The sequence below is a fragment of the Scardinius erythrophthalmus genome (assembly GCF_964197995.2).
Source record: "Scardinius erythrophthalmus genome assembly, chromosome: 7".
In the NCBI taxonomy this organism is placed as follows: Eukaryota; Metazoa; Chordata; class Actinopteri; order Cypriniformes; family Leuciscidae; genus Scardinius; species Scardinius erythrophthalmus.
In genome coordinates this window covers 13535838-13548638 of record NC_138227.1, presented here as the reverse complement: position 1 = coordinate 13548638, position 12801 = coordinate 13535838, and the positions used below count along the sequence as shown (strand labels likewise).

The 12801-nt window shown below is 36.8% G+C and overlaps 2 protein-coding genes across 2 annotated transcripts; one reads left to right on the top strand and one right to left on the bottom strand.

Moving 5' to 3' along the window:
* Positions 1 to 286: 286 nt before the first annotated feature.
* On the bottom strand, positions 287 to 3346 carry LOC308693068 (RIMS-binding protein 2). The gene is made up of 5 exons (XM_081369781.1): positions 3099 to 3346; positions 2794 to 2956; positions 2569 to 2672; positions 1550 to 1621; positions 287 to 1463 (listed from the first exon to the last, which is right to left on the bottom strand). Exons 1-5 carry the CDS (start codon positions 3303 to 3305, stop codon positions 1398 to 1400), a joined length of 612 nt encoding a protein of 203 aa, XP_081225907.1. The 5' UTR covers positions 3306 to 3346; the 3' UTR covers positions 287 to 1397.
* Positions 3347 to 6556: 3210 nt separating this feature from the next.
* ywhag2 (3-monooxygenase/tryptophan 5-monooxygenase activation protein, gamma polypeptide 2) lies at positions 6557 to 12302 on the top strand. The gene is made up of 2 exons (XM_081369870.1): positions 6557 to 6798; positions 10262 to 12302. Exons 1-2 carry the CDS (start codon positions 6712 to 6714, stop codon positions 10916 to 10918), a joined length of 744 nt encoding a protein of 247 aa, XP_081225996.1. The 5' UTR covers positions 6557 to 6711; the 3' UTR covers positions 10919 to 12302.
* Positions 12303 to 12801: the final 499 nt, after the last annotated feature.

Below are 12801 nucleotides of genomic sequence, written 5' to 3'. Positions count from 1 at the left end.
TCCTGTGGTTTGCACCATGTGGCCTAAAAAGTGTTAAAAGGCGACAACTTCTTTCTCTTTTCTCTGTTGTTTCCGGGATCAAGTAGGCAGAGAACTGGTAAGTCACTGCTCTTCGGTTTATTCTAAAATATTGGATAAAAATACAGTTTTTATAAACTTGGCTTCAATTATCTAAGATGGTGAACTGCTCGATGTGATTGTGAATAGAGTTAAGTGAATTTGTTACAACTTAAATAAAAAAATAAAAAAATAAAATAAAATACACACACACCCATTTTTTATCTTTGTACACATTTATTTTACAAGTAGTTTAGCAATACCAAAATGTAATAGTCCATTTCAAAGGTTCAGACTTCACATTAAAAACTTAATACGCAGCAAAACTGGATGTATTACACATGATACTGTTTTTAGATTAGTTCAGCAATAGTTTAATATTGCATTTTTACCTGCTATAGCACTATATATAGGCAATAAAAATGATTCTAAACTCCTTTATGGTTTACAGTGAGTCACTATGAACTATGAAGTAGATGCAGCCGAACACCCAACCATGTTTAAACATGATTTGACTCATTTAAATGCATTCATTTGATTTAATTTCTTACAGGTTTAACAAATAGCTGTAAAATGAACATTTGGAGCACATGGAGATAAGAGGAAGCACGCAATGTAACGATTGGACCACGAAGAGACGAGGCGGGAACTTCAGAGGTACAGTGCAGTCACTCATAAAGTAGACAGCACTACTAAAGGTCTTTACACGGTGTAGTGTTTCCTACTTTATGGATGAGTGTACTGTTGGCTGCGATGGAGCACCAAAGATGCTGAAAATGAACGTCCCATCTATGAAATATTTATTACGAATGTGTTTCATGGCTGTTTTATTTTTTATTTTTTTTTCTGCATATGCACATTAACTTGTATATTGAATAAATTACGAAATGGGGAAATTAAGAAACTGCAAATATGTGTGAAAAACAGAGTGCGGAGTTGTTAAAATAACACAGACGAATGACATTACAAAAATAGCTTAAATCATATAAAGAAGACACACTTACTTATAAAGTAAAAAACGAAAATTATTAAACTGCCATTATCAGTTATTTAAGGCTATAATACACTAGCTGCTTCCGAAAGCTCTTGTATTATACAGAAGTGAATTCCCTTTAATGTACGTACTTGAGCTAAAGTTAGTGAATGAGAAGGTCGAGTGCAATAAGGGGGCGCATATAGTGTCATGTACAGTACATTACAGGAAAAAAAGACACTTTATATAAAATAAATAACCAGAAAAATAAAAAGCAAGAATGGAGTTGGAGCTGAATTCAGTAAAGTGGGTTACAGTCACAATCTGAGGTCACTCTTCTGTTCTTGATTTATGATTGCTCATTTCATTAATCCCAAGGCAGTGGTTGCAAGAAGTTTGATGGCACAAAACCTCGATAACCATGTAGATCCCCCTGGATCAATAAAACATTCATTCTTTAACTCGTGATCTTTACAAAAAAAAATGCATGCATGGTATAGACAGAGTTGTAATACTTACATAATAAAATCCATCACTGTCCATTTCCCCAAAAACATATATAATGTCTCCAGCACGAAAGGGAAGCTCATCCTAAAGAAGAAAACAACCAAATACACATAAATTATATTTGATATTTTATATTTAAGGATTCATTTAAGTGCTATTTCATTAAATAAAGTTATCAATAAATAGGATGTTGCTATGATGTTTCATTTATGTCTTGATTATCATTTGATAAATAAATAATGTCACACATGGTCCAATTCTCACCATTAACTAACTATTAACTATGACTTTTGCCTCAATAAACTCCTAATTACTGCTTTTTGTAGAATATATGATTAATATGTGCTTTATAAGTACTAATAAACAGCCAATATCCATAAGCAACTAGAGAATTAGACCCTAAACTAAAGTTTTACCATAAATAATATTCCATACTTGTTATATTGATATCATATTTTAATTCTTTTTAAAAATCAAATGCTCGCAATAATATATAATTATTATTTTATAATAGTTCAAATATTTTAATATAAAACTTATTAGTTTAATAATAATTTCAAAATCAAAATGTTTTAAATATTAACTATTTATTTTATTATTAATTTCTATTATTAAAATATTTTATAATTTCTTTTTTTTTTAAATAAATCACACACACACACACACACACACACACACACACACACACACGATCTCTCTCGGTTTTATGGGGACTTTCTATATAGACATAATAACTGTCATACTGTACACACTGTATAATCTATCCCTTAAACCTACCCATCACAGAAAACCTTCTGCATTTTTACTTTTTTTCAAATTTCAAATTTCAATTTCATATTTATAAGCTGTGGGGACCAAAAAATGGCTCCACAAGGACATGGATTTCGGATATTGCCATCTTTGTGGGGACATTTTGTCCCCATAATGTTGGGTTTACCGGAACCATACACACACAAATAGCTGTAAAATTAATATTTGGAGCACATGGAGATATGTAAACATTTTTATTTTTTAGAATATTTATTAATCACCTCAATGTCCAAGTTTGGAGAACTTTCCCAAGGGTCATAATCAAAAATGGCCACCATCCTGTGGACCTTCCCACCATCCGCCACACTAGAAGTATCACTGGGTGCTAATATTAATGGTACAAAGAAGCCATGAATCAATCAATAAATCCATAATAGTTTAATACTTTTAATAATGTGTTAATTGGATACTTTTATCAAAAAAAAAAAAAGACGAAAAATACTTGCCTATAGAAGGCGTCTCCTCTGGTAAAAAACCCTGCTGGAACAGATGACATTTAAGCTCTCCGTCTTCCACAGGAATCTCAGATACCATGTTGCTTGGCACAAAACCAAAGCGACCACCAGTCTCCCCACTATAGAAGCCATCAGCGTCTTTATCTCCATATACCTACAAGAGAACATATCCCACTGACTCTGAAGCTTCCCAACACAGCATGAGCGAAGCAGAACACAAAAGATCTGAAGATGATGCAGTGCGAATTGTGAATTAGATAAAAGAACAACTGAGAAGAAGAAAAAATCATCTTTACTTTAATGATCTGTCCTTGTTGAAAAGGCAGTTCCTCCTCCATTGTTTCAGGGTTTGGTGACATCACCGCAGGGTTGTATGAGAACAGAGCCACAAAGAGGCGCACATTTGGCTCATACATTTCCCTCTCTGATTCCCACTTCTCTATATCTTCTGGTGAAGCAACCCTAAGACCATCTGGATATAGATAAACATCCAGCCCAATCATTGCAGCCTTCTTCCTCTATCCCTGTGAGTGACTGTCCGTCTGATGTCCCCTCAGTAGGTAGACAGGTGGTTAGCAAACACCCATATGCTCCCTAGCTTTAGCATTAAGAGAGGGAGCCAAGATAATCTGCCTGAGACTAATCCTCTTGGATGAAATGGATCAGTTTTACCTGAAACGTCTCCAAATGCAAATCTGACATCTGTCAAGTCCATTTTTTTAAAGATAGTCTATTGAATTATTTAGTGAATGAACAAATTTCACGCCATGGCGAGAAAGGACAGGGAAAAGGAATAACGCTCTGCCAGTGGATTTGGCCCAGTCCTGCTGCGCACAGCCCTGCCGATTAGCTGAGCCATCCGTTCTGAACTGTGCCAAGTAGAGCTAGCTGTTAACCGCATTATCGCCAAAGAAGTAACCCAGCATGTCCTTTTCACCCTTTCAGGACAATCCTTTGTAAACAAAAAAAGGTTTGCCTGGGCTTACCTAAGGAGAACCAAAAAATATTGTGGAGATATTGTATGAACCAGGTGCTACGGTCATGGGGAAAAAACTTGACTTCTATTCTATTCTATTCTATTCTATTCTATTCTATTCTATTCTATTCTATTCTATTCTATTCTATTCTATTCTATTCTATTCTATTCTATTCTATTCTATTCTATTCTATTCTATTCTATTCTATTCTATTCATATATGTAATTGGCATATTGCTGTCATTTCCATTTCCATATGCTATTCTATACTATTCAGGAATTTCCTGTTTGCAATGACCATATTCTTGACCCTCCATATTCTATTCGATTCTATTCTGGAATTTCCTGTTTGCAGTGACCATATTCCAGAGACTTCCATATTCTATTCTATTCTATTCTATTCTATTCTATTCTATTCTATTCTATTCTATTCTATTCTATTCTATTCTATTCTGGAATTTCCTGATGATACTTTCAAATTACCTACTTATAGAGAACAATGTAAAATAAATGAATTCATAGAGAGAATATTAAAGATAAGTTAAACTTTGTGCCCAATTCCCCATATGACAACTAGCCCCAGTCTCCCCTATATAAGGGATACACATTTCACCGTTCTTGTAAAATGACTCATATGAAAGACCAAGTTGTTTGTCTGTTCCATCGGTCTAATAACCTATAACCTTTCTGAGCATGGACAAAACATGAGACACATTAGTATCCTAAATGTTACCATAATTGTGTCATCCCCAAAATCCTCCACTCCATAGAGGAGGGGTGCTAGAATTGGTAATAGTGGGTGACTCATTCTCCCATATTGCATTTGTTCTTAGAAGACCTCTAATGTGCCATCATCATCACTGCTGATATGTGGCCTCTTCACTCCCATATAAGGACTATTACATCATGAGTGAGGCACCCATATGGCAAGCCATTTAAACATTGATTCTTTTAAAACTAAACTATCTATCTGTCTGTCTGTCTGTCTGTCTGTCTGTCTATCTGTCTGTTTATCTATCTGTCTGTAAGATGTTTAATGTTTTTAAAAGAAGTCTCTTATGCTCACCAAGGCTGCATTTATTTGATTTAAAAAGGGTAAGGGTTAGGGTTAAAAATGTTAAATAACTGTTCTCTTTTTGAATATATATAAATATTCCTGTGATGCAAAGCTGAATTTTCAGCATCATTACTCCAGTCTTCAGTGTCACATGATCCTTCAGAAATCATTCTAATATGCTGATTTGATGCTCAAAAAACTATTAATAGTTAACTAGTAATAGTTAATTATTAATTATGAATTACTATTAACTAGTAATTAATAATTAATAGTTAACTATTAATTACTAGTTAAAAGTAATTAATAATTAACTATCACTAGTTAACTGTTAATAGTTTTTTGAGCATCAAATCAGCATATTATAATAGTGAACCAATCACCGACAGGGGGAGGGTGTTGTGAGGTTTTGTGCTCGTGTACGGCTGCACGCGAAGTCAGAGCTGAAGAAAAAGCTGGCTCAAATCCTCACAACACCCTCCCCCTGTCGGTGATTGGTTGGAACACTATTTGTTTTGGTTTTGAGTGTTTGGCTAAACCATTTGTTTTTGTGTGCAGATCTCAGAGCCTAGGCTGCCTACAGAGACGCGTTTTTTTGACGGCATGCTTATGGGGCGAGCAGCTAGCGGATCGTTAGGAAAGATTAAATGAATGTGATAAAAATATTTTTGGGCCTGAAATCACTGATACCACCTTTAACTATTAATTAACTATTAATAAATAGTTAACTATTATTCATAGTTCACTATTATTATCAATGTTGAAAACAGTTGTGGACAATTCCCCAGGACTCTTTGGTGAATAATAAAGTTATATTTGAAATATAATCTTTTGTAACATTATAAATGTCTTAAATGTCAATTTTGATCAATTTAATGCATCCTTGCTGAATAAAAGATTTTTTTTTTTTTTACATAACCATTTTCAACATTGATAATAATAGTAACAAACGTTTCATGAGCAGCAAATCAGCATATTCGAATTTCTGAAGGATCATGTGACACTGAAGACTTAAGTAAAGTCCAAATTATACTTCTGCATCAAACTCACTCATAGCATGCGTACCCTGACCTGCACCTCTCCAAAAAATGACCTCAAGCGTTGTGATTGGTCTAGAACCACTCCCTCTGGTTTCACATGCTCCCTCTGCATGTGTAATTGCGTGTCAACGTGGCCAATCATGCAGAAGTAAATGAAAACCAACGTGTAGCCCACAGGGCATAGGTCCAACGCAGAAGTATAAATCAGCCTTTATGATGGTGAAAATTCAGCTTTGCATTGATTACAGGAAAACATTACATTTTAAAATATATTAAAATAGAAAACAATTAGCCTATTTTAAATTGTAATAATATTTCACAATATTACTGTTTAAAAAAAAAAAACAATGCAGCCTTGGTGAGCATAAGAGACTACTTTTAAAACCATAAAAAAATCTTACCGATCCCAAACATTTGAACGGCAGTGTTTATAGCATGCATATATATATATATATATATATATATATATATATATATATATATATATATATATATATATATATATATATATATATATATATATAAATACATAAAGATACTAGTCACTGTTGGATTGCTTACTAATAATTAAAAATGTGCTATTAACATAACAATAGTTGCTAGTTTTAGCAACTGTTAGAAATGATGTTGCAGCTTGCCATAGCACCCACGTTTATAGAACCCTGACGTAGCCCTCGAGCGCTTGAGGAGGGGCGAGGGTGGCCCGTCGGCACGAGCGCAGATAGCGAGGAACAGCTGCAGACAAGCTCTCGTTCAGTCAATTACACCGCATAGCTCATACAATATTACCAATTCTTCCCCAAAAACAAATTATATCGTCCAAACCATAACCATCCAACATGGTTGACCGCGAGCAGCTGGTTCAAAAAGCCAGGCTGGCTGAACAGGCAGAGAGATATGATGATATGGCAGCAGCCATGAAATCGGTAAGTCATTCTTTCAATTTATTTCTAGAATATGTATAATATAATATGGTGATATAATTGTCGTATTATGCATAGCCTACTGTAGCCTAAGCTCGATGCATTTGGAGGAAAAGGGGTAGGGTGTTGAAAGACCACATGGGTGAAGTGACAGAAAAATATTGCATGTAACGAAATGCATTAATATGGTGTCGTATAATATTTAGGAGAGTGTTGATCTATGATAAATCAGAGCTGTATTATTGAGAGTGCAGTGGATCGGGTGTAGACTGTCTGGATCTTGGGCGGTGCCTCCTGTCTTACCCGAAGCCACACTCAAATGAATGAGACGACACATGACAATGTATAAAGATCTGTTTCAACATAGCTTTCAGAGTTAATGGAAAAAAAGAAATGAAAAAAAAGAGAGAAAATCCCTAGTTTGCACTTTATTCTTTTTTAAATAGTTGCTCTTCGTAACATAATGCATATTCATGGTCATAAACGCAGTGTTGGATAGTATTTGAATTTACACTAGAAATAGGCATTTTGTCATTGTTGTTCATTACCTAGTGTATTGTCATAAATACATTAGATATTCATTTCCCATCACCAGCATATATCAATTCAAAATGCCTTTTTTTCCCCTCACGCATTCTCATAATTTGCTTATGTCTTCCCATATTCATTTTCTACATATAGGAGTTGTTAAGATATTTCCTCTAAACCAACGTTAGAGGCAGCAGCATTCCTTCCAGAATCTTCCATCCTTGTCATATTGCAGTAAGGTCCATGATTCAGTAAGGTCCATGATTCCTTCTTGTTCTAAACCCACAGATTTATATATTAGCTTATTGAAGGAAATGTATCTCTTCAATAGTGTTTATTTCTAGTTAATATTATTTCTGTTATTTTATTTTTAACAATGTTTTAGGGGTGAGCATACAGGGCTCCATAACGAAATCATTCAAGGCCTTAGGGCTTCTCGAGGGGGGAGCAAACATCTGCATCTTAAGCTCTAACACTTCTTCACGTCAGCATCCTGACTATATTCCCATCTGAGTGAGGGCATTCAGGAGACTCTAGTCTTACATAGGTTTATGGAGATTGAGGAGGACCCCTCCATTTCTGCTTTGTCAAGTGCTGACATCATGCTTTTTTTTCTGGAGGGGTGTCATCTAGCATCTCTTCTCTTATTTCTTGAGTGATTGAATGTTTCTTGCCCATGGCAATACATTTTTGACTTAATTACAAGTGGCATGTAGATGTGTCTACTTTATGCTTTTTACTCTACGACCTATTTAGATAAATATTTTAATAATATTTTTACATAAAATAAAGTCTTAATTGAATACCAAAATGTACAATAAGTTTATTGATTGCAAAGATCTGCCAGATCAATTTAGCTAAAATGGATATATTTTCTTACCGCCCGCCATATTACCTTGATCGAAATCCCAAATGACTGTTAAAAGGGAAGGTTCCCATCCTTGCAAAGATTGTTTTGTACACCGGACAGGAAATTTTAGCTTCATGGATCTGTGGGGGAGATTTAAAAGCAGTTTGACTCTAGTTACTTTGGTCCCATGGATAAAAGCCCATTTAGCCACCACAGACCTGATGGGAAAGTGCCCACAGGCTTCCATTACCATTATCTTGATGCATTCAGCCAAAGAGATGAGCAGCAATAGGCCAAGCTTAAAACTTCACATTTGAGTAAGATCATCCGGCTTTTTACTTAAAATTTGTGAACGGCTTCCTTATGTGTAAAAATTTGCATCCGATTTCAACACGGCTACCAAGGTAACAAGGTTACCCCGTCACCCACCACAACTACCCGTTACTATCTGTCTTCGATAGGAATGCCAAATCTGTGTTGCGCAGAACTTGTGTACCCAGACATAAATAGCTATACGTTTGTTGTTTCCTTTTTAAATAAAACTCTTTCATATCCTCCTGCTTGTGTTTCGTTATGAGTCTAGTCTTCCTGTCCTACCACTGTTCCTGTTTTCTACTCTGATCTTTTTCTTTGAATTCAATTCTCTTTGTACTCTGAGGGAATAATTTTAGCTGAAATCTAAAATCAGAAACTTTGATCTGAGGCACATGGCCTTTGAAAAGTGTTTAATTGCACATACAGTTCCTTCATCATTACAGAAAACACATGTGATATTATGTTAGTGCTCCACAAAGAGGTTCTGACATTGTGACTAGAAGGAAATCTGTAGTTGAAATGAGTGATTTTTGTGAAAATATGGAATCAGCCTAGTTTTACATACCTAGTATGTTAGTCACAGTTTGGTAAGAGAAAGGTCAGAGAGAAGGCCACCTAACACATGAACTGCCACACAGAGATCGTGTTAACTTACACTGCAGCTGCCCTGAGGGGTATGTGGGAACATTTCGCCTCCCGCCCCTGCCCCTGCCCCCTATCCTCACCCTGCCCCCACTCTCAGCTGAAGTGATTTCACCTCTAGTGCATTGTGTAGCGCTAGTGCTCCGTCATCTCGCTAGATAGAGTTGGACTACTGTACAAAATGAGACTATTGCCATGGAAACTGCACTTGGCATATAACTTGAGCTCATGGCTGCACAATGGATTCAGCCAGCTGATGAAGCTCTGTGTGGATATTATCATTATGCAACTGAAAAATTAAGCATTGTGCATTCGTTTTAATGTTAAAGTCGGCAAGAAATTGAAGTTTTGTTCCCTATTGCGATGTATATCCGAGTGAAACGGTTTCTCCATTGAGAAAAAGTGTAGGGCAGGACTTGATTTTGTCAAAGGAGAATTGATAGGATCATTGGATGGTTGTGGTTTGCTATTGGTCAATCTCATGTGAGTGATGTGATTTTCCGTTATCGCTCTTGTGCCATTAAACACATTATCAGAGAAGAGAAGAGCACATGAAAAAAATTAAATAACGGTATGCACTAGGTCTTAATATTTGGCAAAGGCTGCGATTATTTTATGCGCAGTTTGTCAGTGCAGCACTGCTCCATCTGAAAGCTAGAGGGCGCTCTCACTCAGACACGCCAGTAGACAACATGCTTCATTCCAGGAAATCCCTATGGGCATCATACTATTGCTGTAGCTGAATAAATTGAAGATTGATGTTGGACAAGAGGTTCATAAATGCTTATGATGTTTTGAAAGATGCTTGACGCGTACTGCTTTTTCAAACTCGCAGTGCTTTCAGATGGAGCAGCGTTTACTACTGATCACTGTACGTCACTGACAAGCTGCTCATACAAAAATAATCGCAGCCTTTGCGATTTCATTCATCGTGCGGCCCTAGTATGCACGGATATATCATTTATAACGAACACTGCAATATTCCACAAAACAACAAGAATTGTCCATTATGATTTCATGGCGACTTTAATGTAAATTTGCTCAACTTATGAAGAAAGCATATCCGTAATCACCTTGTTGGATGTTTTACGTCTCTTTTCTCAAACGGCGTTCTATCTGCCTCCTTCGTAGGTAACCGAGCTGAACGAGGCCTTGTCCAACGAAGAGAGGAACCTGTTGTCGGTCGCCTACAAGAACGTGGTAGGCGCTCGCCGCTCGTCCTGGAGGGTCATCTCCAGCATCGAGCAGAAGACCTCCGCGGATGGCAACGAGAAGAAGATCGAGATGGTGAGGGCCTACCGCGAGAAGATTGAGAAGGAACTGGAGGCCGTGTGCCAGGACGTGCTCAACCTGTTGGATAACTTCCTGATCAAGAACTGCAGCGAAACCCAGCACGAGAGCAAGGTCTTCTACCTGAAGATGAAGGGAGACTATTACCGTTACTTGGCCGAGGTGGCCACAGGCGAGAAGCGCTCCACCGTGGTGGAATCCTCCGAGAAGGCCTACAACGAGGCACACGAGATCAGCAAAGAGCACATGCAGCCCACCCACCCCATCCGGCTGGGATTGGCCCTCAACTACTCCGTCTTCTACTACGAGATCCAGAACGCTCCGGAGCAGGCCTGTCATCTGGCCAAGACGGCCTTCGACGACGCCATCGCTGAGCTCGACACCCTCAATGAGGACTCCTACAAAGACTCAACCCTCATCATGCAGCTCCTCCGAGACAACTTAACACTGTGGACGAGTGACCAGCAAGACGATGAGGCTGGGGAGGGCAACAATTAAAAGTAGACAGTCTCTCTATCTAGATACATAAAAATGGCTGGTGGACTTTGGCAGCAGCTTTTGCCATGGTTTCCTCTGCAGCAGCAGTTCTTTATTTTTCCACGAGTTAAAAGAAAAAAATATCAAGGGTGGTAAAGGGGGGGCTGAAGTCCTAGTTTGAATATATACAGAAATATATATAGTTGAATGGGCCTCCCTCTTCTTGGTTCTCTTTGACATTTGCCAAAACCACTGAAATGTCAGTCAATCAGCCGGAAGCGGTCGTTGTTGGTTGGGAATGGCAGCCTCACACTGGCATATGGACTGATGTATTTCAAAGGGATGCTGCTTATTTATGTTTTGGGTCGTAGAAATGCATTTCAAAAGAGGGTTAGGTGGTGTTCGAAGGATAATGATAGTATTAAATGGTTCCAGTATTAGTCACAAGTTCATCTTGTTTGCGCTCAATTGATTGAACTGGAAATTCAATTAGCCATTAGACGGAAGTGCAGCGATTGAACTTGTGTTCTTTGAATGCACCAAAACAGATAAAGTTCAGTCACTGTCATATAATCATCATAATCAGTCTGATACTACTGGAACCATTGACTTTTTTGAAGGACAGTTTGGGGGAAAAGGCAGAGACTGATCTGGATTTAAAAAAAACAAAAAGAAAGAAAAAAAATAGGAAAAAATTGCAGCTTCAAAGTTTGTGGTTTACTTCTGTGTTTAATTTATTTTTGCACTTGCCAAGTATACTGTTTCGTCAGTGTCAGATAATTACAACGATACTATCAATGATTCAATATTGTGCATGCTGGTGATGTATTTATACAATAGCTTGACTTTATTAACTTATATCTTGGATGTTATGTATTCCTATAATTGAAGAGTAAACTGGCTTCTTATTGTTTATTTATAATTGATCAGTTTTCGTTTTGATTTGCTATTCCAAAATTGTGGTTGTTAACAATAAATCGATCTGTTATGGGCGTTGCCCAATGTGACATGGAATGTTTTTTTCTTTAGCTAGGCTGACTTTTGAAACACTACTGATCACTTAAATGTACCGGCGTTTTTCTTGGTAAATTGTAACCATGACATTGTTAAGCAATGTTTTGCTCTCTGAACAATATATGAGTGCTCTTCTTGTCATATTATGCACATTGAACGTGTGGTTTAAACAAGTGAAGTTACCGAATCAGTGTTTCCGTGACCGATTCAGAACATGGACCATACATTGTCTTTGGCAGTATTTTTAAAATCGTTTATTTGCCTTTTTTCCTTTCAATTTTTTTTTCTTTTTACTTTTAGCTGTATCCTGAGTGACAATATCTTGAATGTGAATAACTATGTAGCAGTTGCACAAGAGCCAAAATAATTATAACAATAAAAAGACAGAAAAAACAAACTCAAGTAGTCACAGATGCATCATGTCAATGCTGGTTGTGTGTATTGTTCCTCTATTATTTACTCATCTAAAAAAACAGAACAATTACTCAAAATGCTGAATTACACCAAAGTGTGCTCAATTCCAAGTCCTGTCATTTTTTTGTTAACTATTTAACAGGTTCAGACACCGTGGTGAATCCTCAACTGAATTTAAGAAGACCAAATGGTTTTCCTCTGCATTGCACCTTCTATCCATGATTAGTGTTCAGCACTGCATTGCAGACTCGCCTCTCAAAAATATAATAATGTGCTTGACATACAGTATGAATGTGCCTTGATAAGGACCATATTATTGGCTTTTGAGTATGCATGCATTAAAAATGATTTTATGGGAAGAAACGGCAAAGATATGGCTGACTTTCTTCCTTTGAAGGTCACATGACAAACCTGCATGCCTTTAGTCATTTCCATTTGAATTCATTATCAGCATGACTAATTATTATAGAAAAACG

Excerpts from the sequence above, each read along its gene's own strand:
- LOC308693068 (XM_081369781.1), bottom strand. The coding sequence starts at position 3,305 with ATGATTGGGCTGGATGTTTATCTATATCCAGATGGTCTTAGGGTTGCT. Across the intron at positions 2,957-3,098 it reads AACAAGGACAGATCATTAAA|GTATATGGAGATAAAGACGC; the intron begins GTAAAGATGATT and ends GTTCTCTTGTAG. Across the intron at positions 1,464-1,549 it reads ACAGTGATGGATTTTATTAT|GGGGATCTACATGGTTATCG; the intron begins GTAAGTATTACA and ends TTATTGATCCAG.
- ywhag2 (XM_081369870.1), top strand. The coding sequence starts at position 6,712 with ATGGTTGACCGCGAGCAGCTGGTTCAAAAAGCCAGGCTGGCTGAACAG. Across the intron at positions 6,799-10,261 it reads TGGCAGCAGCCATGAAATCG|GTAACCGAGCTGAACGAGGC; the intron begins GTAAGTCATTCT and ends CCTCCTTCGTAG.